At 32.3% G+C, this 25,409-nt stretch overlaps 2 protein-coding genes across 2 annotated transcripts in view; both read right to left on the reverse strand.

Annotated features, from left to right (window-relative positions):
- Positions 1–1,367: 1,367 nt before the first annotated feature.
- On the reverse strand, positions 1,368–15,848 carry LOC106474308 (titin homolog; the record flags this gene model as incomplete). The annotated part of the gene is made up of 10 exons (XM_022402629.1): positions 15,832–15,848; positions 9,329–14,675; positions 5,838–5,984; positions 5,359–5,583; positions 4,728–4,832; positions 4,543–4,626; positions 3,689–4,312; positions 3,225–3,425; positions 1,793–2,251; positions 1,368–1,569 (listed from the first exon to the last, which is right to left on the reverse strand). Coding segments are annotated over exons 2-10 (6,988 nt in total), but the record flags the coding sequence as incomplete, so codon positions are not given.
- LOC106474309 (plectin-like) overlaps positions 15,772–25,409 on the reverse strand; it is a gene marked incomplete at its 5' end in the record, with an annotated part of 24,205 nt that continues 14,567 nt past the window's right edge. Inside the window, 8 exons of the mRNA XM_022402628.1 lie at positions 15,772–16,050; positions 16,427–16,465; positions 16,817–16,900; positions 19,616–19,781; positions 20,278–20,468; positions 21,669–21,807; positions 22,595–22,755; positions 23,404–23,585. Coding sequence (XP_022258336.1) covers positions 15,772–16,050; positions 16,427–16,465; positions 16,817–16,900; positions 19,616–19,781; positions 20,278–20,468; positions 21,669–21,807; positions 22,595–22,755; positions 23,404–23,585 — 1,241 coding nt within the window. The remainder of the gene's footprint in view (positions 16,051–16,426; positions 16,466–16,816; positions 16,901–19,615; positions 19,782–20,277; positions 20,469–21,668; positions 21,808–22,594; positions 22,756–23,403; positions 23,586–25,409) is intronic.

Below are 25,409 nucleotides of genomic sequence, written 5' to 3' on the forward strand. Positions count from 1 at the left end.
ATATTTTTAGATATAATTTGTTTTTTCATGATAACAGTGTATTTAGATATAATGTGTTTCTTCATGATAACAATATATTTTATGTACAGGAGCTAATGAGTAATTCATATTTACTAAATGTATAACTGATTTTATTTTTCAACCATATTCAGGCAGCGTAAAACTAACATACATGTATATATTTTGAAGATTTACAGAGGTTTGCTCTTTGATATAAAACATTTTGTCTCTTTTGTTTTTGCCTTTAGTATTTCACGAACAACTTACTTATATGTTACTTCTTGACAGATTAAGCAGTTATAGTTTTAGTAATAAACTAAAGGGATTAAGGATTTAACTATATTATGTTACTTCTTGACAAATTAAGTACAGATATAATCAATCAGGCACATAGGGTAACTTCATAAGTTGGTAGTGCACTAGAAATGTAGCTTGGAAAAAACAAGCAGTTAGTAAGTGCTTTGTTGTGGAAGCTGTAGTGTTTTAAGGTTCTCCTTGATTTACAATATGAAACTAATATTTTTACCTCAATGTATTTCTAAGTTGATCAAGAAAATACGAAAGGTCAAAACAAAAGAGAAAAAACTTTTTAGATAAGAGAGGAAACCTTCTGTAAATGAGAAAAATAACTTAACTCTTCCTGTAAACTCTCAAAAATGGATTTATACCTAGAAAATCTGAATTACTGATTAATGCCAGTAAATAAGATGCAAGTGTCACAAAATCAGTACACTGTCATGAATTTAGACTTTCAAAGCGTGGTAGATGATAAAACTATTATTCTTTAAATCATTGTAACTGTTGACTGTGTTGAACTTTTAGTCAAGAACTGTATAATGTTTCACCTCTTGACTAATTAAATATGATATCAATGTTAGATTTGTAGACCAGAGGATTAAGAGTTTTTAAATGTGAACAAATTGATTATGTCATGAAATAAGTACAATTCCTAATACAAACAGATTATTTAGAGAAGATTATTAAAAATATTGCTGAGCTTTATGGCTTGCAGTGTAAAGGAAAGGAGATCCACAGTTAGTCCTCACCAGAAGAATCACTACATTAAAACTGGTAATTTTGTCATTAACATTACAAGTATTAGTGAGAACCAAAGCCCCATATTTGTTTTAGTATACTGTAAATATAAATACAAATTGATATGGTCTTGATACCAGATATTTTAAAACCTTCTTTAATATAAAATTTCTAATCCTTGTGGCCTTTTCCTAATTTGTTAATAAATTAAAAGGCTATAATAACATCACCAGACCTGTTTTTTTAATGCTACAAGAACAGTTGTTTATTATTACTTAATATAGCAGACAAAGTATAGGATTAATGGCATGCCACCAAAGCATCAATACTACCTGTGTACTCACTAGTTGGTGACTTCTTTATTGGACTAGAGGGAGCCACCACTGGGGAAGAAGATGTCTTTTTGGTGGGGCTACCTGAACGTCGAAATTGGCTGTCTCCTTGATTCCCATGGAGAATAGCATCATAAGAATTACCTAAATCATTCACCTTGTCAATGGTTGTTCCATAGTCTGTATGTTCTTTAATGAGAAGCTGGTAGAACATACAAAAAAGATGAAGCTTGAAAATTACTCTTCAGTTTGTAAGTTGTTCACATCATTCATTAAAATCACATTTCACTTGTTTCAAATCACTTTAAAAAAACAGTATGATATTATAAAGTAATAAAACAATATAAATTTATTAAAATTTTTAATGGTAACTATGTTTCTACATTCAGTAAACAGAAATCTAAGCGTGAAATAATGATACTCACCTTCACTTCTGTAGCCTGCCGCTGGAGAACATCTTTGTCTATCGCTACAACATCCAACTTCTCCACACGATTCTCTATGTTGATTAGCCATTCTAAGATTTTAATCCTTAAAGTTTCATATGCAGATAATTGTTGAGCACGGTTCTTGCCTGCTTGCTGTTTGTCAACAAGTTTGTCTCCCAGGTCTTTCCACTGCTGTTCAAGATACTTTATTTTATCTTTTATTGGAGTAGTATCTGTAACATCCTTCTTAGAAACCAGAGTTTTACCTATTTTTATTACCTCTTCAAAGTCCTCCTTCTTGACATTTCTCATGTTCATCACTTCCTCAATTCGAGAATAATATTCCTCAATACCAAGTTGCATTAATTCTCTACTTTCAATAGTTTCTATTATTCCTTGAATCCACTCTTCAAACTGAACAATCATCACGTCATATGTTGTTAACATTGTTACAACCTAAAATAACAATAAACTTTGAAATTCAAAATCAACTGACAAGTATTTACAAACTACAAGAAAACTATACAGAATGCTAAGTAACAACATCAAAAACATTAAAGGAATTATTTAAAAACTAACTAGCTATCTGAAAATTACAAGAAAGCTTGATAAACTTATATTTATTATAATGATTATTCTACATTGTTAGCTTAGTACATCAATTTTGGGCTGACCAAACCCTACTGAATATTATTGGGTTTACAGCCAAAAAATATATTTTAATTATAATTATCCTCATTGCTGGGTATATATGTAGTTCTGATATATGTAGGTAGCTAGCTTTGATCAGAAGTTAATATTAATTGACTAAGTAAAGATGTCAGAAACCTTCAGGAAATTCCTAAACGATTAACTAGAACTATCTCAAACACTTAAAAAATTTATCATAATCAATAAAACCAAATTGATGGTCACAAACAGTGAGGGTACCAAATCAGTAATCTCAGGCAGTGGCCATAGAGGTTTGTCTGTTACTCATAATTAAGGCTACTATCATTAATTGTAATTATCATTAGAAATTTAAAAAGGTTGCCAAAAATATCTGATAAATATTTATGAAAATATATTTTAAAAATACAAGAAAAAGTTTTTACTAATAAAACAGAAGTATTGTGATTTGTATTAAAACCATGTGAACTAAATATAAGGAACAACTAAGTGGTTGATCTGAAATATTCAAGAAATATTAATGAATGACAACCAAACAGAAGCATCTTCAGTTAACAAGAAAATTAATAACCACAAACTCTAAAATTTCATGATAAATATTGGTAAACAACTGTACAAAATATATGAAAACTATCAATAATATATCAAATAATCAAAACAGACTTAACTCAAAAGCATACAAATAATGTTAAGAAACAATTAATAGAATTATGGTAAAATTACAAGAAAAATCTTAAGCAGCCATATTGAACTGTCTTACCTCATCTATCAACTCTCCTCGTTTACTAGATTTCTCACAGAGTTTGTCAAATCGAGTGTTGATGTCTTTCACTTTAGTTTCCACCTTCTTAGCAAGTCTTTGGTTGGAACTATCAGTAAAGTTTTTGGCTGAGTCTGTAACAGCATTGATGCTTGGCTTCTGAGTGTCTATGTCTGTTTGAAGTACTTTGTATTCTCTTAGCTGGTGGAAAGACCAGAAATATTTTATTACAGGTGAAAGTACAAGAATTACTCAACTTATTAAACGAAGGTTTGTTGAAAAATGTGAAGTAAAGGAGAAGTTGAAGATACTTTATGAATTAGTAAGATGAAAGACGTATAGACTTTTATGAAATTTTTAGACTTAATACAAAAAATCATAATACACAGGTTTTTAGGCCTAGTCATGTACCTCTATAGGGTATTAATCATATAATTATGCCGTAAATTAAGAAAGTAACAAACCTGTTCATCCAGTCTCTCACGGAACAGACTGATAGCCTTGTTCTGAGCACGAAAGGTACTCTCAGCCTCATCTAGCCATTTGATTAGACGGTCCAAGCCATCTTGGATGTCCTGTGATTGGACCAAAGTTGTCTGAAGCTCATTACACTTTTCACTGGTTTCATTGCTTAGGGTATAATATTCATCTTCCAAAGTCTTTAGGGTCTCTTCAATGATGCTGACTTCTGTTCCTTCTAGAAAGTTTAACAAGGCCTTTCCTGACTGTTTAGCATTCTCAATAAATTGGCTTTGACCAACAATGTCCAGGCTGATTTTCTTAATTTTGTCCAGTTGGTCCTGCATTACCCCTGGATCTGCTGCAATGGGTTCGTCTAACAACATTCTCGAAGTCTTCTTCATGTCCTGGAGCCAGACTGTAACTTTTTCCAAGCACTCACTGTAATATTGCTGTTTTTCTATTACCCGTGAGAACTTCTCATTGAGATGGTTGACTCGATTGAGAAGGTTATGGTAAGTTGTGCCAACTCTATTGACCAGAGCCTTTACTTCATTTTCCTTAGGCTCAATGTAAGCCCTTCGTTGGGGAAGGTTGGTTCGAAAATTATTCAAAATCTTCAAGTACTCCTTAAAGTAAGATCAAGACAAAGACGTAATCTCAATTCATACAGTATTTTCTCTCTCTCTTTGTCAATTTCAACTAAAATTATAACTTTTCCTAAATTTCAGTGAAGCCTATTTAATTTTCAATTATAGATTTGTAATTCTGTGCCCATGATGTAAAATTCTAATCTCCGTTAACAGAATGAACACAATATACTTTAAAGCAATATTTAAAGGACTGTCATATTTCTTACCTTTGATTCATTAACAAACTTCTGGGCAATCATGGTAATAAAACGAAGATCAGCCTGATGAGCAATGACATCATTGGTAAATGCCTGTTTATGATGCAAATAGTTTTTCATTAACAATATTATTACTGATATTTAAACCACAATAAGACTAATCAATCTGAACATTATTAAACATTGTCACTTACTTTGAAAGTTTCTTTGGCATTGTCCACCTTACTCAAGTTTTTCTCTTGTTCTTCCAGCTTCCGTTCAGCTTCATTCAACCACTCTCTGAAAGTGAGAAGCTCCATCTGGAAAGATTAAACAGCATCTTGAGTTAACCGAAACACTTTCTATAAGTAAGTCAGCAAAAAAAAAGTGAATAATCTAATCAATTCATTATTTAATTTCCAACATTTTTATACAGGTAAATGGCTAAATCAAGCAAAAAGTTAAAAAAGTAATCAAGTGAGTAGAATACTTTAATCAAATTGAAATTATAATTACTAGGATCTTAATCTAGCACCAATTTATAACCAGTCGAGCAGTATTTACTTAATGACATTGAAATTGTAATTATCGGAATCTCAAATTAGCAATTCATTAAATCAGAAACAAACAAATGAAATAGAACTGTTCATAAAAAGAAAACTTTGAAAAAATTATTACCTTAACAATAATGTATAAAAACTGAATTCTTATAAATTGGGTTTACATAAAGAATTATTCTAAAAAGATTTACAAAAATAAATGCTACAAGATGCTGTATATTGTAGAACATTAAAAATGTTACTGTAAAACAGTAAAACTTATAAGCTTTTCAGGACATAAGCTTACATTAAACTTTTCCAGCTGTTCCTGAGTTGAGAAAAGATGACGCAGCAGCTTTTCACTCTCTTCACATGTCTTGTCATAACGTTTCTTCAGCTCATAAGAATCTTTCTGTAATTGTTCAACCTCATCCTTACTTAAAACTTCCCCTCCCTGTTCTACAATCTGCCGAACCTTGTCCAGACAGGTGGTCACAGGCCTCTGATGATCGTCGAGGTCATCCTTGATATCCTTTATTACAGATTTGTAATTTAAAATACTTTAGATTGTTAAAGTTTATTACAGATTCTCTCAAAATGACTGAGGTTCAATAATTATGCATCATGTGATTTACCCAACTATTATTACTTTAATTATACTTTTGTCTGCTAAAGACTAAATTAATATGAAACTTGATTTCACAAAATGTTATCATATTGTTTATAATTCAGCAAAATAAAATTTCTGTTACTTTCATAACTAATTTACTACACATAACAACATACCCTAGCCCTAGCAGCCTGTTTCTGTAACTCCGTAATATTCTCCTGCACCTGCTCCAGATTAGCCAGTCGTTCTTCAACTTCCTCAATCCACCTCAGTAATTTCAAAATGTTGTCTCCAGACAACTTGTATTTCTCCTCAACTGCAGTCTTTGGGTGAATAAAAATAAAGCTGGTAAGTAATGCAGATTTTACTGACTCTTCCTATTGAAACTATCAAAAAGTTTATTAAGTCAGGGATGTGATATCACAAGCAGTCTAAAATATTACTAACTTAAGAAGAAGAAACAAAAGCAGTTAAGATCTGTGATAAAACATAACCAATATCAATAAATCTCTTGTACGATCAACGAAAAATTACACCGCCACCACCAATTCCAGACATGTTTAATATTCTAATGTTTTGGCTGATGCTGTTGTTTAAAGAAAAATTACAACAACAACACCAATTCCAGAAATATTTAATATTCCAATGTTTTGGCTGATGTTGTTGTTTAAATTAAAATTACAACAACAACAACACCAATTCCAGGCATGTTTAATATTCCAATGTTTTGGCTGATGTTGTTGTTTCAAGGTAAAGCACCATACAAGCAACTTGGATAAACAATTAAAATGAAGAAAGTGAAACCAAAATAATTCAGAAATAAACAAATTGTTTCTTTACTAAATGATTTTTAATTCCTATATCTATTATGTTACATTAAAAATATTGTTATTTAGGAGTCCTATTACAACAGGAAAGGTTCCAGAATATTATATTGTGGATCTTCTCTAAAGTTAAAGGATCTATACAAGATACTTGTGCAACAAGGGAAGGCTGAATCAAGTAATCTACTAGAAAGAGAAGTCACTAAATTAGTCAGTGTTAAATGTTGCTAACCATCCTTCAATAAGTCTCTTACTGTTAGCTTTACAAATACCAAGCTAGGTCAAATAGTTATGCTGAACAGTTAAGCTACATAATGTCTGTAACAAACATGCCAGAAAAAATAATGTAAGCAATGGAAGAGCTTCAAGGCAGAAACGATCAGCACAGTTGTGTTTAGAGTTAAAGTAGTTAGGATAAGCAATGATAGAAATTCAAGAAAACTATTATCAACACAAATCTCTTTCATGGTAGAGAACAAAAAACACCTATATTTGAATGTAACAAATCACAGCCCAGACATAAGTAGCCTTTCAAAGCCCTAGGACAAATTTATGCAATTTCCAACACAAAGTGATGCTGGGACTTTTCAAAGTCTTACCCTAGTTTGTGCCTACATAAGATTGATGTAATACTGGCTCTTTGTATAAAAGATGGCACTTTCCTGGCCATTAGGATTAGGGTCTTTATTATAGTATCAGTTATTTCATATTCAATAGCTTGAAACAGGGTGAAGAGGTTGTCTTTGAAAGACTGTAAACTTCATCTATTATTTGCTGGTATGGTGAGACTTCTCTCCAAACCATTAAATCAATGTATCTCAGAGCCCAACTGGGTCAGTAACTACTCCACACAATGGATCAGTAATGACTGCATTGATGGTATCTATGAGAGGTAGTAAGTCACAAGAATGTGGGGCTCTTTCACTGTTAAAGCTTCTTTGTCAGTCCACCTACATCTAACTATTTGTTTTGAAATGACTCTTTCATCAAACTAGTTTCTATGTCATACATATGATGTTCAAGAGACGTTTGAAGTTCCCTGGGACCTTGTGGTTATCAGAACGTCCTCCAGCATAGCAATATCCAAAGCCATTAAACTTGGATATGTAAGTGTTCTTGCTTGATAATCCATCATCCTGATTGTAATGCCTTCCTTTAAGGCAGTGTTTCTTAACCTGTGGTGCCGGACCCCGTAGGGGATCGAAACATGTCGGCGTTTACATTATAAATAGTGTTTCTCCCTCGGACTCCTGAGATCACATGATAGCAAATTGGTAGTAAACTTTCTATACTTTTAAACCATAACTATGTGACTATAGCCCTTACAAATTCTTCCAAGCTAGTTGTTAAAGTTCCCATAGGAATGAAGCTTCGTTATAACTGAACTTGACATCTATCAATGTAAGATAATACATCATTTGATAGACGAAAACATTCCACCACAATAACTTCTGTTTTGCTAAGAATTTCAACAACAGAATCTTCTGGAGCAATAGTTTCTGTATATCTTGAACCTGTGTTTTTGTAATAGTATTGGAAATATATGTGGTGTCAAGACTTATTAATCCATTGTCAACAGTTTCAGACAAGGATAAATAGTGTCTTATGAAAACTGGAGTCTGAAAGTCTCTCTTAAATTTTATGTATGTTTCTGTGACAATTTAACAAATTCTACATTATATTCAGGAGAGAAATTATCTTTTTTTTAATGAGGAAAATTCACCTTTAAATTGTGTTACTGGCTTATTTGCTGTAGGTACATTGACAGATTTATTTGTGAATTTATCCTCTCAGTATTTTTCTTTGTTGCTGTCCAATATCCCGTGTTTGGATACTTCTGTACAAGATATAATTTTTCAGCAAATGTTTTACAGTACCATACCTTCTGTTTGAATGGACTCTTGTGATTGTGCTCTGCCAAATGTGACCTCAAATTATGGTTCACTGAATGACCCTTTAGATATCTTTCAAAGAGACTTTGAAAGTTGATTGTCTTTTGGCTTGGAACTTTTATGGGTGTCTTTTTTTTCACAGGTTCATCATAAGGCACTTTATGTCCTGTAGCAGGATCAGTGGCAGTGATGATGATTTCTGTGATTTCACCTTGATGGATTTTTCCAACAGTTTTAGAATCGATCAAGCCTTTCTTCACTGCAGTCTCCAAAGGAATGGTATCTCCAGTAATAGTCTTTAATCATAATTCTTGTTGTTTGCACACCTTTTTCTGGAACATTTGAAGCCTTTCTCAATGAGTTACCTTTGTCAACATCTATTTGATGCTCTAGAATCTTGCATATGCAAGATTGTTGCCATATTATTTTTGATGACTTCTTCAGATATATTGGTTTGACCTTTCAGGTTATCCTTCTGTACAAAATATTTAACAGAATCAGAATCTAAAAGTCCTTTATTAATGGCTTCAGCTAAAGGAATGTCCTTTCCTATATGAGAGCCAACTATCTTTATCTGAATAACACCTGCTTCTATGTTAGCTATGAAATACCTTCATTTTTTAAATTTAATTTTAACTCCAGTAGTAAGTAAACTTTATTAATACATCTCTAACTGCCTCCTTAATTGGAATTTTTCAACCTAATATATTATCATTATAATCCCCTGTACATATATTTACAACAGCCTCACCTAAGAAAACATTCTTACCTGTTCTTGGTTCTTGAACAATAAATGATGTACTATCAGTTCGACTTAGCTTTATTGCTGTGATCAGTTTTAATTTGTCCCCATTAGTTTTATCAAGGATTTCTACTTATCCTGTTTCAAAGTAAATATTTGGGCTTATTTCTATGTATTTAGTGGTTATAACACAAATAATGTTTTCTTACCTTTAAAAAACCACTTGTATCTGACAAAATCTCTGGCTCCCACTGAGTGAGAACAGGTTTATCCAACCCTTCTTCTGATATCACTGTCACCTTGTCAGACTGGCCATCCATTTGTGTAATATGGATCATTTTGGTTCTCTGTTGAGTCACTTGAACAACATTAATCCTTTCTTCAAGGATCACACATTTTTTCTTAATGGCTTCTTTCATTGTAATTTTTTTCTTAGTTTTGCTGTCTATATAATGACCAGTGGGGTCTAGTATCCCCTTTTCCAAAGATCTGAGTAATGAAACTGTATGTTTAGATGAGGGTTCCACAACTATGGCAGATTTTGGATTGATGATCTCCATCCTTATGGTTTCTTCAAAAGATACTAATCTGTCTGTTCCTGGTACTGTAAATAATCCTGTATCTGCATCAAATAGCTTCTGGTCAATAGCTTCTTTTAGGAACCATCCATCTGGTGGTACTTCAAAGGTTTCAACATTTTTAGTTATTAATGATGTCATTGTTGTTTCTTTGATTCCATTTGTATACACTAAATGACTAGTTTCTGATTTTTGTTCAAATCTCTCAATTTTTGAACATTCTACACTAATATCTCTAGTAGATGACACTGTATTTTTCTCTGGTTCTACTTTAACTGGTGAAGGAATTCTACCATTTAAAAGAATTTCTTTTCTGTTTGATGGTGTCTTTGTTTCTGTTTCTATAATGGAAGATGAATATTTTTTGATGGGTTGATATTTAATAGGTAATGGAGATTTCCCTTTTATTGATTCCTCATTGCTAGTTAAAATCTTTTCAGGTTCTTCTTTAGTTGGTGATGGAGATCTTCCTTTTTTAGAAGATATTTTTCTCTCTGGTTCTTTAATTGGAGATGTAGCTATTTTTTCAGGTTCTTCTTTAGTTGGTGATGGAGATCTTCCTTTTTTAGAAGAAAATTTTCTCTCTGGTTCTTTAATTGGAGATGTAGCTATTTTTTCAGGTTCTTCTTTAGTTGGTGATGGAGAACTTCCTTTTTTAGAAGAAATTTTTCTCTCTGGTTCTTTAACTGGAGATGTAGCTATTTTTTCAGGTTCTTCCTTAGTTGGTGATGGGGACCTTCTCTTAGTAGTTAGTGGTTCTTTTGTAGGAGATGTTTCTCTCTCTGGTTCTCTGTTTGGAAGTGTAACTTTTTTTCCTGGTTTATCCTTAATTGGTGAGGGAGACCTTTCTTTAGTTAGTGATTCTTTTAAAGGAGACATTTTTCTCCCTGGTTCTTTAACTGGAGATGTAGCTATTTTTTCAGGTTCTTCCGTAGTTGGTGATGGGGACCTTCTTTTAGTAGTTAGTGGTTCTTTTGTAGGAGATGTTTCTCTCTCTGGTTCTCTATTTGGAAGTGTATCTCTTTTGCCTGGTTTATCTTTAATTGGCGAGGGAGACCTTTCTTTAGTTAGTGGTTCTTTTAAAGGAGATATTTTTCTGTCTGGTTCTTTAATTGGAGATGTAACTATTTTTTCAGGTTCTTCTTTAGTTGGTGATGAAAGCGTTCCTTTAAGTGGTAACTCTTTTTTAGATGCTTTTCTTTCTGGTTCCCTGACTGGAAATGTAATTGTTTTGCCAGGTTCTTCCTTAGTTGGTGATGGGGACCTTCCTTTAGTTGGTATCTCTTTTTTAGATGATTTTCTTTCTCGTTCTTTAACTGAAGATGTGAATATTTTGTCAGTTTCTTCTTTAGTTGGTGATGGAGTCCTTTCTTTAGCTAGTGGTTCTTTTGTAGGAGATGTTTTCCTTTCAGGTTCTCTAACTGGAGATGTAAATATTTTGTTAGGTTCATCTTTAATTGGTGATAGAGACTTTCCTTTAGCTAGTGGTTCTTTTATAGGAGATGTTTTGCTCTCTGGTTCTCTAACTGGAGACGTAACTTTCCTGTCTGGCTCATGCTTAGTTGGTGATTGAAAGCTTTCCTTTATAGGTATCTCTTTATTAGGAGATAAAGATTTTCTCTCTGTTTCTGATTTTCTTTTAGTTGGTATTTCTTTGGTTGGAGAAAGAGTTTTCCTTTCTAGTTCAGTAGCTGCAGATGTAACTTTTCTTTCTAATTCTCCTTTTGTTGGAGGTGGATGTTTTTTTCCAGGTTCTTCCATTATTGGTGATGGCTTCCATCCCACACTAGATTCTTCTTTTGTTGGATGTGGCTTTTTTATTTTTCCAGTTTCTTCCTTTGTAAGCATTGGTTCTTCATTTGGAGATGGTTGTCTTCCTTTAGTAAGTTCTTCTTTCTCTGGTGCTGATTTCTTTATATTACTAGGTTCTTCCTTTGTTTGAGTTGGTTGCTTTCCTTTAGAAAGTCCCTCCTTAGTTGGAGATGGCTGTCTTTCTTTAGTAGGTTCTTCTTTCATTGGTGATGATTTCCTTTCTTTACCAGGTTCTTCCTTTGTTGGAGATGGCTGTCTTTCTTTAGTAGGTTCTTCTTTCATTGGTGATGATTTCCTTCCTTTACCAGGTTCTTCCTTTATTGGAGATGGCTGTCTTTCTTTAGTTGGTTCTTCCTTCATTGGTGATGGTTTCCTTCCTTTACCAGGTTCTTCCTTTATTGGAGATGGCTGTCTTTCTTTAGTTGGTTCTTCCTTTGTTGGAGATGGTTGTCTTTCTCTAGTAAGTTCTTCCTTTGTTGGTGATGGCTTCCTCACCATACTTGGCTCTTCCTTTGATGAGTATGGCTGTCTTTCTTTAGCAGGTTTTTCTTTTATTGGAGATGGTTGCTTTCCTTTACCAGTTTCTTTTTTGGCTGGTGTAGAAAGTTTTTCTTTTGGTGATTGTGTTTCAGGTTTATCAATAGACAGTGGTTGTTGGTATACTAGTTCATCTGTTGTGTTATGTCTAATTACTTGCTTAAAATCTTGAAGTTTTTCATCTGTCAATTGATATTCATCTGGTTTGACAAAGGAAGAAGGTTTCTTGGGACTTGAATCTTGTCTTGTGGGCTCTGGAATTTCCTTTGTAGGTGACTTTTTGCTACTTTTAAGACTTTTTTTACCAGAAGATTCTTTTGATTCGGGAAGTCCAGGTATTTCTTTTCTGGGTGACTCAACAGCTGATGAACCTTTCTTAAGACTTTCTTTTGGTGTACTTGGATAATCTTTTAAAGTATTTTCTGTCTTTTGTAATAATAAATCGTTTTGGGTAAGTGTGGAAAATTCTCCTATAGTAGTTCTGTGAAATCTTGTAGTGTGTATTTCAGTGGGACTCTTCGGTATTTCTTGAGATGATTTAGTAGGCCATTCAGAGGTTAGTCCTAAAATTCCTCTGTTTATGGCTTCTTCTAATGGCATTATTTCTCCATTATTAGGTTCTTTAAAAGTTCCATGAATTTCATCAATCAGTCCATTTCTCATTGCATCTTGGAATGTGATTTTAACATCTGAAGTCTTTCCTTGGCTAGTTACCGTGACATAGCGAGTTACTGTCTTGGTGACTGTTGCCATTGTTACAGTAATATTGAGCAAGCTCTTCAAGACAGCTGCTCCCTCTGGGGTAATTATTTTTTTCTCTACAGCCTCTTTTAGAGGAACTGGTTTTTTTGTCTTTAGCTCTCTTACTTGCCCTGTTTTAGGATCAAGCAACCCTTTAATTACAGCTTGAAAAACAGTCAGTTCCTTTCCTTTGTTATCTTTTAGTCCTATTTTTTGATTCATCATTTCTGCAACTTGAGGCTGGATAAACCTTTTGGTAGTTGCTTCCTCCAGTGTCATAGTTTCTCCTTTTGTGGTATCTTTGAATTTTCCAATTTTCAAATCAATAAAACCTTTGCTCACTGCAGTATTAAAACTTATGTCATTATCTGTAATAGGGTTCTTGATGCCTTCAATGTCAAATATCATTTTGTGACAAACAGATGTGATGAGGCCTTTGTTAACAGCTTGACTAAGACTGATTGTTTCTCCTGTGAAGTCAACAAATTGTCCATCTGAAGTAAGAACACCTCTTTTTAAAGCTTCTGGTAAAGTTAGTAACTCTTCAGATTTTGGATGAATGATAGACTTAACTTCTGTGTTTAAAATTCCTTTTGCAATGGCATCAAGTATTGTCAGTTTTTGTTTAGTGATTGGATTTGTCACTTTTCCTGTCTCATCTAACAGCTCTAGCTCATAGGCATCTTTCAGTGTTAATGGTCTTAAGATGAACTGTTTATCATAGGCTTGCTGTAAAGTAAGACATTCCTGGGTAGCCTTGTTGATGTATCTTCCACTCTGAGCATTAATTACACCTTGAAAAATGGATTGAGGAACATTCACGATTTCACCAGATTGCATGTTAACTACTTCACGGACATCACATCGAATAATACCTCGTCTGGTTGCCTCGTCAATAGTAAATCTTTCTCCCGACTCCTTATCTACTATCAGTCCTGCCTTTTCATTCACCATACCTCTGTCTAAGGCCTCTGCTAGTGAAATACCACCCTCACTATGTACAGAAGCATCAATTTCTAAGTACTCCTTATCAAAGGCCTCATTCAATGACATACTCTGGTTAGTCTTAGGGTCTTTGAATTGTCCTGTTTGAGTATCCAATAATCGTTTCTGTACAGCTTCTGTTATTGTTAACTTAGACATTTTAACAATTTTCATATCAAACAATTTCTGTACCTTGTCTTTTTTGAGTATACCTAACTGGATAGCTTCATCAATTGTTACAGGTTTTCTTTTCTTTGGATCAAGAAATGTACCTTTATCAGGGTCAAATAAACCTTTTTCAATAGCTTGAATCAATGTTAGTTCTGTGCCTGTCTTAATATCAATAATACCACATGCTTTTGTAATGTTATTCACAAAGTCATCATTAGCCAGTCCTTTGGAAATAGCATCTTGGAGGCTCATGTGTTTGCCAGTTTGGAAATCTTTATATTGGCCTGTCTTAATATCCAAAATACCTAGCATTATGGCTTCAGCCATTGTCAGTAGCTCGCCATTTTTTAGAGTTGATAATTCCTCTTGCAGTTGCTATGCATTCAGTGTCACCAGTTTGTTTTACCTGTCTTGTACTTCTGATTTCTTTACTTGTCACAGATGTGCCAGTTAACTTCTGGGTAGAGAATGAATCTTCACTATGCTTTTGCATAGTTTCCTGCTGTACTGAAACTGCAGAAGGTCTTTTGCCTGTGGTGAAATATTTCTGAATTTCTTTTCTTTTTTCAGGAGTAACTTTATCCTGTGTTGTGTGTGTAAGAGTGGTACAAACTTCCTGGACAGGGTTATATGTGCCATCCATTTGTTCCTGTATCGAAGCCTGATTCATGATTACTTCAGAGCGGAAAGAACGAAGAGCGATGGGGACAGCATGGCCGATAGTGATGGAACACTATGAACAAGTAGAGATAGAAAGAAAGGGTGAAAAATCTCATAGAAAAACATCAGGTAAGAACCTGTATAGAAAATACCCATTACATACAGTACAGTAAGAGATGTGTTGAAACTCACCTTCTAATATTACTACATACTGAGATATGTGTGACAGTCATGAAAAAAAAAAAGGCCTAAATGATAAAGTGACATATTTATACTAAATATTTTCATCATATCTTCAATCCAGTTTTATTAAAATTGTCTAAAAATACATGGGTACACTTATTTCAAAACTTTTTAAATTCATACAACCTTCTGGTGATAGGAAAATCCATTACAATAACTGATCAACTTGAATTAAAATTTTAATGGGTTTGGTAAATTAGAGGCATATAACCTATGGCTAGCTTATATTATTTCTGTTTCAGATTACGCTGTTTACTTAATATTGTTGTAAAATGTTAAAATCACATCACATATTATATGCTATTGCAATTATTCATAAATTGACTTTTTTGCAATTTATAATTCTATCGTAAATTATTTGTATTAGGTTTATCTTTCCAAGAATTTTAAACAATGGAAATGAGCAAATTATACACTTTATCTGTTTCAACTTAATATATGTCATAATACTTTGTATGTTATCTATATATTAAACCACTTAAGTAGCACTGGTGAAATATGTGATCAATTTAATGTTTAAGGAAAGATGTAAACCAAAGAATAGATATAGTGAAAATAATAAAGACTTAGATTAAGCTGTTGAAGATTAGCCAAAAAGATAGAATAAATTAAAATATTTATATTTCCATAAAGTTGATGCAACATTTCAGGCTATATGTAAGTATAAATATTTTAATTTCTTCTCTCATCTTAGTGATTTTTCAACAACCTAATCTATGTGTCATAATGTCAAAGGGTATAATGTCTCTTATTCATACCAGGATTTATGAAGTGTGTTAAAACAATATGTTAAGAAAAAGTCATTTCTGTGAGTTTAAAAAACAAACTTGCAAGAAATAATAAATAAGTAAAGGTGAAATGTAGAGATCACAGACTGAAAGCTGCTATTTGATTTTAACATTTACACATTAGAAAAAGATTAGAACTTAATTCTGACTGTTAAAAAGAGACAAAGGCACTTCAGGTACAAAAAGAAACTTTCTCACCTTGTAGTCCTTTTGTCCTGAAAGAAACTCTCGTAAGTCATTTAAGTGCTGTAGAATTTTATCAACCAGTTCAGTGTACTGCTTATTTAATATGTCAAGTTCTTGGCTAATGACATTGGCACCAACCACAATTTTTGCTTTCTTGGAAATGCTAGCATCTAAACTTGGATGAACCTCTTCTAGACTATCTCTATAATGTTTTAGTCGTAAGTCATATATCTGTAAAAATGAAAGTAATGACAAATATCATGTACAAAAAAGGACACTTTGTAAAATAATTAGCTTAATGTGTCATTAACTCCAAAATCAAAAAAGGTTTGTACAACAGCAGCAAATGTATATAAGATAACTAACTGAATGTTGAATACTTTTCTAGAACCAAATCACAGTTGTTTTATTCATACACTTAAATTCAAAGCTTCTCGTATCAAAATTATGAATTTTAAATACCCTTATTTAGACCAATTATTCTCATAGCTGAAGTGAAAACCAAAGAGTCATAATATTAAAATCTTACCTTGGCATCTTGAATATACCTTCCTTCCAAAGTGTTGGTCTGTTTGTAAACCAAAGAGTCATAATATTAAAATCTTACCTTGGCTTCTTGAATATACCTTCCTCCCAAGGTGTTGGTCTGTTTGTAAACCAAAGAGTCATAATATTAAAATCTTACCTTGGCTTCTCGAATATACCTTCCTCCCAAGGTGTTGGTCTGTTTGTAAACCAAAGAGTCATAATATTAAAATCTTACCTTGGCATCTTGAATATACCTTCCTCCCAAGGTGTTGGTCTGTTTGTAAACCAAAGAGTCATAATATTAAAATCTTACCTTGGCTTCTTGAATATACCTTCCTTCCAAAGTGTTGGTTTGTTTGTAAACCAAAGAGTCATAATATTAAAATCTTACCTTGGCTTCTTGAATATACCTTCCTCCCAAGGTGTTGGTCTGTTTCAAAACCAAAGAGTCATAATATTAAAATCTTACCTTGGCTTCTCGAATATACCTTCCTCCCAAGATGTTGGTATGTTCTATTGATGGTTTTCTTTGAGCTAAGGTGTTATAGAGTTCCTATGTAAACAAAAAGGCAGAGCAGTTTACAACTTCATGTGGTGTATGAATAACACAGAATTAGATGTCATATGTTTAACTTCTATAAGTCAAGTCTTTGGCTTGCCTTACAGAGATTAAACATTATGTGAAAAATATTGTAAATAACTAATAACTTTGCACTCCATTATTTGCCTGTCTCAACTGTAGCAGCCATCTTTTTATTACATGTGACTAAACATTCTTGATTGCATCATTTTCTTTTTAACTAAAGGGCAAGTACAGTATTATGGATGTCAACTAATATTACCCAGTGTACTGCATTATTGGAATAGGTCTAATGTCAACTGTAAACTGCTTGAAAACACATTTGAATAATGGAGTTATGTTTAGTCATGTTAACTGACAAGTTACTGTTTCGATACATAAACTTACAGAAGTTTTTATTTTTAAGTATATCTTGGAAACATTAATATTTTCCTTTTTTTAAATTTAAATTTTAAATTCTTGGAATGACAAACATTAAATTGTTATTAGGGTTAAATAGTATTCAATGACATATAAAGGTTAGCTGATCTACTCCCCAAACTGCTCATAACAAAGGTACAAAATGATTATCGTAACAGTTTGCACATATATCTGCATCTAGTATCTTTAAACAGCTGGAATAATACGTCACTAGTTAAGCCACATTTGGAGTATTATGTTAAGTTTTGGGCTCCTTATGTAAGGGAGGACATTGTATTATTGGTGAGGGTACAGAGGGGGACCACTAGGAGGATACTTGGAAGGGAAAGATTCTTTATATGAGGACAGATCAAGATCTCTGAAATTTTGATAGCAAGTAAATACACAACACCATGTAGAGTAATGTAAAATAAAGTTTACATCCACTATCGTCAGAACGAGAAGTTTATAAGGAAACAAATTTTAATACTTTCACGTGTTCTCTTCAGTCTAACTTTTTCTTTGTGAGAGAAACACATACAGTTTATTTTATAACGGTCGTTCCAAGTCCCTTGATGTTATATGATGTCAGTAAAGGGTTCAGTTTATAGTGATCTTCTGAAATGTTGAAGTAACAAACTTTATACAATTCTTCTTTTGACATAATTTCTAGTTTTATGAATCATTTTGGCTTATTTCCTGTTAATTGTATGATCAAGATTTCTCATATGATGAAAAATTGCATTATCTATTTGACAATTTTTTAAAATCCTTTTATGTTTTGCGAGTCTTGTATATAAATTTCTACCCGTTTCACCAACATAAACTTTGTCACAAGACTGACAGGGGACTATACAGACTCCTTGTTCTTTATTTCAAGGTGCAGACTTGTTAATGGTGTTTGGATATTTATAAACAGCTTAGAAATTGTTATTTTTGAGACATTTCTCTAGAGCCACAATATTAGAACTGTAGTTAATGCTGAGTATTTTCTTCTTATTTTTATATGTAAATGATGCTGTTTGTTGGCTATTGTTCCTACAAAATGTCTTCCTTGCCTTATGATGGGCATTTTTGATAAAACCCATAGGATATTATATCCATTTGAAGATTGTGTAAAGGTTTTTGATTTCTTCATCAAGAGTCATGTGATGAAAAATTCTGAAGGCTCTTAGAAACATGGAAGTCACAATATATGTTTTAACTGTTTCATAGTGGCACAAGAAAAAGTGAATATAGCTTAAAGGGTTTGTTAGTTTTCTATAGATTGATAGAACAAGCCCTGTTACTTCTCAAGTTATGAGAATTCTAAAAGTTGGAGTGAATTATTCATTTTCCATTCCACTCTCAACTTGAGTGTACTGTGAAACTTGTTTATCCTCTGGAAAGAAGCTTGAAAATCACTTCTGTTATTTAGCCAAACTGAAAATATGTCATCAACATATCAGAACCAAGCGATTTTCTTTTAATGCAGATCCACTGTAGAAAGTAATTCACTTTTAAAATACCTCATGAAGATGTTACATAAAATCAGGGACAAAGGGTTTCCCATAGCCACTCAAAACTGACCATTTTTGCTTCATTTATGTTACAGTTTTTATTTTATTGGCAAAGCCTATATTATTTAGAAAGTGTGACCATGAGAACTTTCCTAGAGCAGGAGATAATTGTTGTGCCAGCCATTTGGATAGCTGATAAGTAACTGATCCCACATTGGAAACTGAAGGTCTAAGAGGGCAGTCATCTTTGTGGGTTTTAGGTATTCCGTACATATACGGCAGAGAGGAATTGATCCCTGTCAGTCTTGTGACGAAGTTTACGTTGGTGAAAGGGGTAGAAATTTAGATACAAGACTCGCAGAACATAAAAGAAATGTTAAAAATGGTCAAACCCTTTCCTGACATCATATAACATCAAGGGACTTGGAATGACTATTATAAAATAAACTGTATGTGTTTCTCTCACAAAGAAAAGTTGGTAGGACTAGAGGACATATATTAATTTTGGCAGGATAGTTAGGAGTAATTTTCAGTTCAGACAGTTTTATTTTACTAATAGGGTGGTTCGCCTTTGAAATTAGTTACCTTCAGATTTGATAGAAGCAATATGTTTAAGGAAGTTTAAAAAAGGCTTGATAAATATTTGAATGATAAGGAATGGCTTTGAGGTTTGTTTTCCTTTAAGTTTAATGGATGGGATAAGCTAGATGTACCAACATATCACTTGTCATCCTTAAATTTTATGTTATGTTATGCTATATCAACATATGTGTTTAGATGGATAGCATACCAAAGTATCATGAATCTGTTTCTCAGCCTCTTGGGGAGTTACTGATTTGATTGGTTTGAGTTTCTTGACTCGGGTGGTCATCTGGGTCATCCATGGCTGCTCATCTTTGTCCAGTTTGGTTCGATATGCCACAAGAAGTTCAGAAGCTGCTTCACAACTTCTTAGCCTGAGAAATAAAAAAAATAATAACGATACAACACTTTAATTAACCAAAAACCTAGAATCAAAAACTCAGATTAAAAAATTACACAATAGAAAATGATAGTTTAAATAAAATTCAATCACCCAAACTTTGAGTAAGAGTTCAGATCGCTTTGCTTTCTTGTTTAACTTCAGCCTCTTTGAAGAATCAGAAATGTTTCTTTCACCTGTAGCATGGTCTTGTTTTTAGTTTTACTGATCACTTTGAATATTTTGGGGGATGGGACCACATAATATTCACCTAGTGCATGTAGAATGTAGTATAAGAGTTTTTTTAAGCAATCACCTAGTATTCTGATGTGGTAACATCCTTCAAAGTGATTGGTAAAGCTGAAAATGAGATTATGCTATGGATAAAGGAAACACTTGTGATTCTTCAACAGAAGTAGAAATTAAACAATCAGCAAAGTTCTACTGAACTTTTACTCACAATTTAGGTAATTGAAGAATAAAAAAATCACCTTTCCACAACTTGTGAGCACACGTTATTCCATCGTTTTATGATCTTTTTGACATCGACTTCCAGTTTCTTGACATCAGGGTTTTGTACTTTTTTCGGACGAGTGCACTCCGTTAAACGCTGAATATTGGTCAGGTCAATACTGATTTTATCAATCACAGTTTGTCCATTTTGTATTTCCTCTTGCAATTTCTAGAAATTAATTAATCACTTATGAATATACAAAATATTGTAAAACTTTAGGTCTTGAAGTTTCTATAAATAAAATAATGAAATTTAAAATATACTTAAGACCTTTCTTAGGTCCTCAAACTCTAGAAGAAGGATTATTTTACCAGCAACTATTAATATATTGATCAACACAATTACAACATTACAAGGTGTACCAAATAGTACAAGAATTATTAACATAATTATATGATTATGATATATAGTTAAATATCCAATAATAGCAGTGTACCAAATAGTACAAGAATTATTAAGAAAACTTACAGAAGTAAGATTACAATATACAATGAATACTTAACCACTTTAATATACCAAGTATTCCCAAAACGAAGATAATGATGTACAATGAATACTTAACCACTTTAACATATTAAGTATTCCCAAAATGAAGATAATGATGTACAATGAATACTTAACCACTTTAACATATTAAGTATTCCCAAAATGAAGATAATGATGTACAATGAATACTTAACCACTTTAACATATCAAGTATTTCCAAAATGAAGATAATGATGTACAATGAATACTTAACCACTTTAACATATTAAGTATTCCCAAAATGAAGATAATGATGTACAATGAATACTTAACCACTTTAACATATTAAGTATTCCCAAAATGAAGATAATGATGTACAATGAATACTTAACCACTTTAATATACCAAGTATTCCCAAAATGAAGATAATAATGTACAATGAATACTTAACCACTTTAACATACCAAGTATTCCCAAAATGAAGATAATGATGAACAATGAATACTTAACCACTTTAACATATTAAGTATTCCCAAAATGAAGATAATGATGTACAATGAATACTTAACCACTTTAACATATCAAGTATTCCCAAAATGAAGATAATGATGTACAATGAATATTCGTTTTTCCCAGAATAATGATAACGATATCATATTAATACTTGACCACTTGAATGTACCAGATATTTCCAGAATAATGATATCATATTAACACTTGACCAGTGGAATGTACCAAATATTCCCCAAAACTATTTACCCAATGCATGATTATGATATGAAATTAGTAATCAATTATTCCTAGAGTTATTAGTAAAACACAAGATATTCACAGAACTAATAATAATAAATATCATTATGATACACAATTAATAATCACTTTGCTTCTTAACATTTTACTCACCATTAGTTGGTCATGAGTTTCACTAAGTTTTGTCCTTTCTGCAGAAAGATTATCATAGTTTGCAAGCTGGATCTCCACCTGAGTTACAACATTTGTGGCTTCATCTAGGGAACTCAGTATGATTTCCAGAGATTTCAATCTAAAGATGAACAAGTGATTTAAAAGCACTATTCAACTCCTTAGTCACAACTAATAACATTATGATTTACAGAAATTTCAAGCTTAGAAAGAACAACTGATTTAAAAGCAGTTATTGGCAGTATGATTTCAAGAGAGTTCAATCTGAATACGAACAATTGATCTGAAAGAACCATTCAATTTCTTTAGTCATAGTTAATAACAGTAGAGTTTCCAGGAATTTCAATCTAAAAACGAACTGGTTGAAGACTCCTTTAGTCATAGTTAATAAATACCTCTGTTTTTCCACATGTAATTACTTATTACAAGGTATTGGTACATAAGTACACAACATCATCCAAATAGGATGATAAAAGATTATAGGATCCTTTTCTACATTTTTATTCAGTTTGGTTGATCTGTGATTTTTCTATCTCAAAAGAAATCTTCTAACAAATTGCTGTGTTGTAATAAGGTTGAGCGTATGTTTTTGCCAACATTCACACTAGCAAGGCAGTGAATGATAATTAATGTGAATAGTGTACTTTGCTAACTTGACATGGCTTATTAATGCAAGGTTCAGTTTCAAAACAAAAAAACGTTATTTTCATCCACAGTGGATAGCTATATACTTTATATAAAACATAAATACTAAAATTGACAGCATATTTATTTCAAGACACACAAAACTAGCTCTAACATAGTCATTATGTTCTTGATGTACACTTCAATGTAAAACAGATCAAAGATGAGTTTTATGAAGCAGAATATGTCACAAGGACCTTACTTTACAAGTCCCCTGAAATTACCTTTCAATGTAAAGATGGGAAGTAGCCCAAGTTCTCTCCCAAACCTCTATCACAGTATCATGATGATTCTGCAATACTGGGGATTTTTTTACCATGGACTGGAACTGGTCCTTCATCTCTTTCACTTGGGGTTCTAGAACCTTTAAAGCTGTCTCAAATTCCTACCCAAACATAATTATCCAGACAGTAAGTTATAAGCAAATTTATTTAAATCAGCACAATTCATTAAGTACAATCTGAACAACTCAACAATTAATATTAACATAAACCAGAAAGATTATCATAGTTTGCAGAGATTTCAATCTAAAGATGAACAAGTGATTTAAAAGCACTATTCAACTCCTTAGTCACAATTAATAACATTATGATTTACAGAAATTTCAAGCTAAAAAAGAACAACTGATTTAAAAGCACCATCCAACTCCTTATAGTATCCATGACACTAGTTTAGTCAACACATGTCAACTAGTTTAGTCAACATTTGATATTCTACTTCAACCTTTTTCCCTGAATCTTGATTCATAAACAAAATATTACAGTTTATTTCAGATATTTCCTTGCTGTGTAAGTAACAATTCATAAATTGTCACTATTTAATATATTCCCATGCTATGTAAGTAATAATCCATTGAGTATAACTACTTCATAAAAATAACTGGCAGATTCTTAGATATTTTGAGTAACTGTAAACAAGAATCACAATAAACATTTTATGCTATCTTTACATCTGATATGATATTCTACTCCAACCTTTTTTCCTGAATCTTGATTCATAAACAAAAGTTTGATAAAGCTAGAGATGAACATACCTTGTGTTCCATCACATGTGTATCTAGAGTATCCAGGTCATGAGGAAATGGTTCTTTTAGTCTCCTTTGAAGCGTCTTCTCCTTGTCATTCAGTGAATTTTGTAGTGTAGTGACTAGGTCAATAAACTTGCTGCCTAAGCTTCTGCCAGCTGCAAGTTGTGAGAAATAAAGAAGCTGGAATACTGGATGTTTTATGTAAAGAATTCATACCAGTTTGTTATAACTTGTGAAACTATGTACAGATATGTTTCATCGCCTACCTTGTGACATGTGATACTGAAGAGAAGTTTTTATAAATCAAACACTTCCTAGAAATGTTTTAACTTATGTTGAGTTTGAAACTTAACACTTCTTTAACCATAATCAAATTGTAATAAATGTTTCCCAATTACACAAATGCAGCCATAGCACTTTAATAAAAAACTACAAATAAAACATTCAACTTGCTAAAATGTACAGAAAACAGATACAAATCAAAGGTACTACACAAGAATCAAAATTATACAAACTCCTTTACTTTACTTTATAGTGCTTATTATATATATCTTTTAAATTTCTTTTACATAATACAGACTCTTAATACTAACATATCACATTAACTATGTTTACATAATGTATTTTAATTCATTCTGTATTAAATATGTTTAGATAATTAGTCTTTTAATACTGACATACTATATTAAATATATTAACATAATTACAGCCTTTTAATATTTCCATACCATATTAAATATATTTATATAATTATCATCTTTTAATACTGACATACTACATTAAATATGTGTTCTTATGTCTTACCTTACACAACACATTATACATGTTGAAATTTATATTTAATAGTCCAATGTTTACTAGTTATCCTATCATTAGTGTTGGGGTAATGTACTACCATGATGATGCATTATTGTACTAATTATACTTTTACGAGAAATGGGGTAATACAGTGAAAACAAAAATATGATTTCACAGTTAAAAAATAGTGGAATTATTCAGAAAAGTAAAGGAAATATTATTATGTTGTGTCAGAAAAAAAATCTGCATTTCGGCAGTCCAATATCTCACTAATATGAATTTTACTGTATGTTGGAACATCTACCTAGCCAGCATTTCCTGGACATCTTCCTTGCACATTACATATGGTGAAATGTCTACCTAATAAGCCAGCATTTCCTAGACATCCTCTCTTTGCACATTACATATGGTGAAATGTCTACCTAGTAAGCCAGCATTTCCTGGACATCTTCCTTGCACATTACATATGGTGAAATGTCTACCTAGTAAGCCAGCATTTCCTAGACATCCTCTCTTTGCACATTACATATGGTGAAATGTCTACCTAGTAAGCCAGCATTTCCTAGACATCCTCTCTTTGCACATTACATATGGTGAAATGTCTACCTAGTAAGCCAGCATTTCATAGACATCCTCCCTTTGTACATTACATATGGTGAAATGTCTACCTAGTAAGCCAGCATTTCCTTAGACATCCTCTCCTTGCACATTACTTAGGGTGAAATGTCTACCTAATAAGCAAGTGTTTTCTAGTCATCCTGTCCTTGCACATTACATATGCATTACATTACAATTAGTTTGGATTTGTAAATACATAAATATTATTTACTTTGATTTTACATTGTATCTATTCTCTTTATTTCATTCAGTAACTCAGTTTCTCAAAGATTCAGTACTACTATATAAATCATATATCTGTTATTAAGCAGATTCATATTAACTCAGAATCACTTGAATATACCACAATATTATATATAATTATTAATTAATTATGTCTAAAATAAATGTAAACTAATATTAGTGGCAATAAAACAATGCAGGTGTTCTACTGCTAAACTGAAGTCCTAAAGGTAGGTCTTAGCATGCAACATCAATCAAAACTTAAACACTGGAATTCAAAGACTATATAATTATTAATAGTATTAGGGTAGTTATTTACTAACTAACAACTACGTAATTAATAGTTAGTTGTACGTTTACTTTTTTACGTTAAG

The sequence above is a fragment of the Limulus polyphemus genome, unplaced genomic scaffold (assembly GCF_000517525.1).
Source record: "Limulus polyphemus unplaced genomic scaffold, Limulus_polyphemus-2.1.2 Scaffold7057, whole genome shotgun sequence".
NCBI lineage: Eukaryota > Metazoa > Arthropoda > Merostomata > Xiphosura > Limulidae > Limulus > Limulus polyphemus.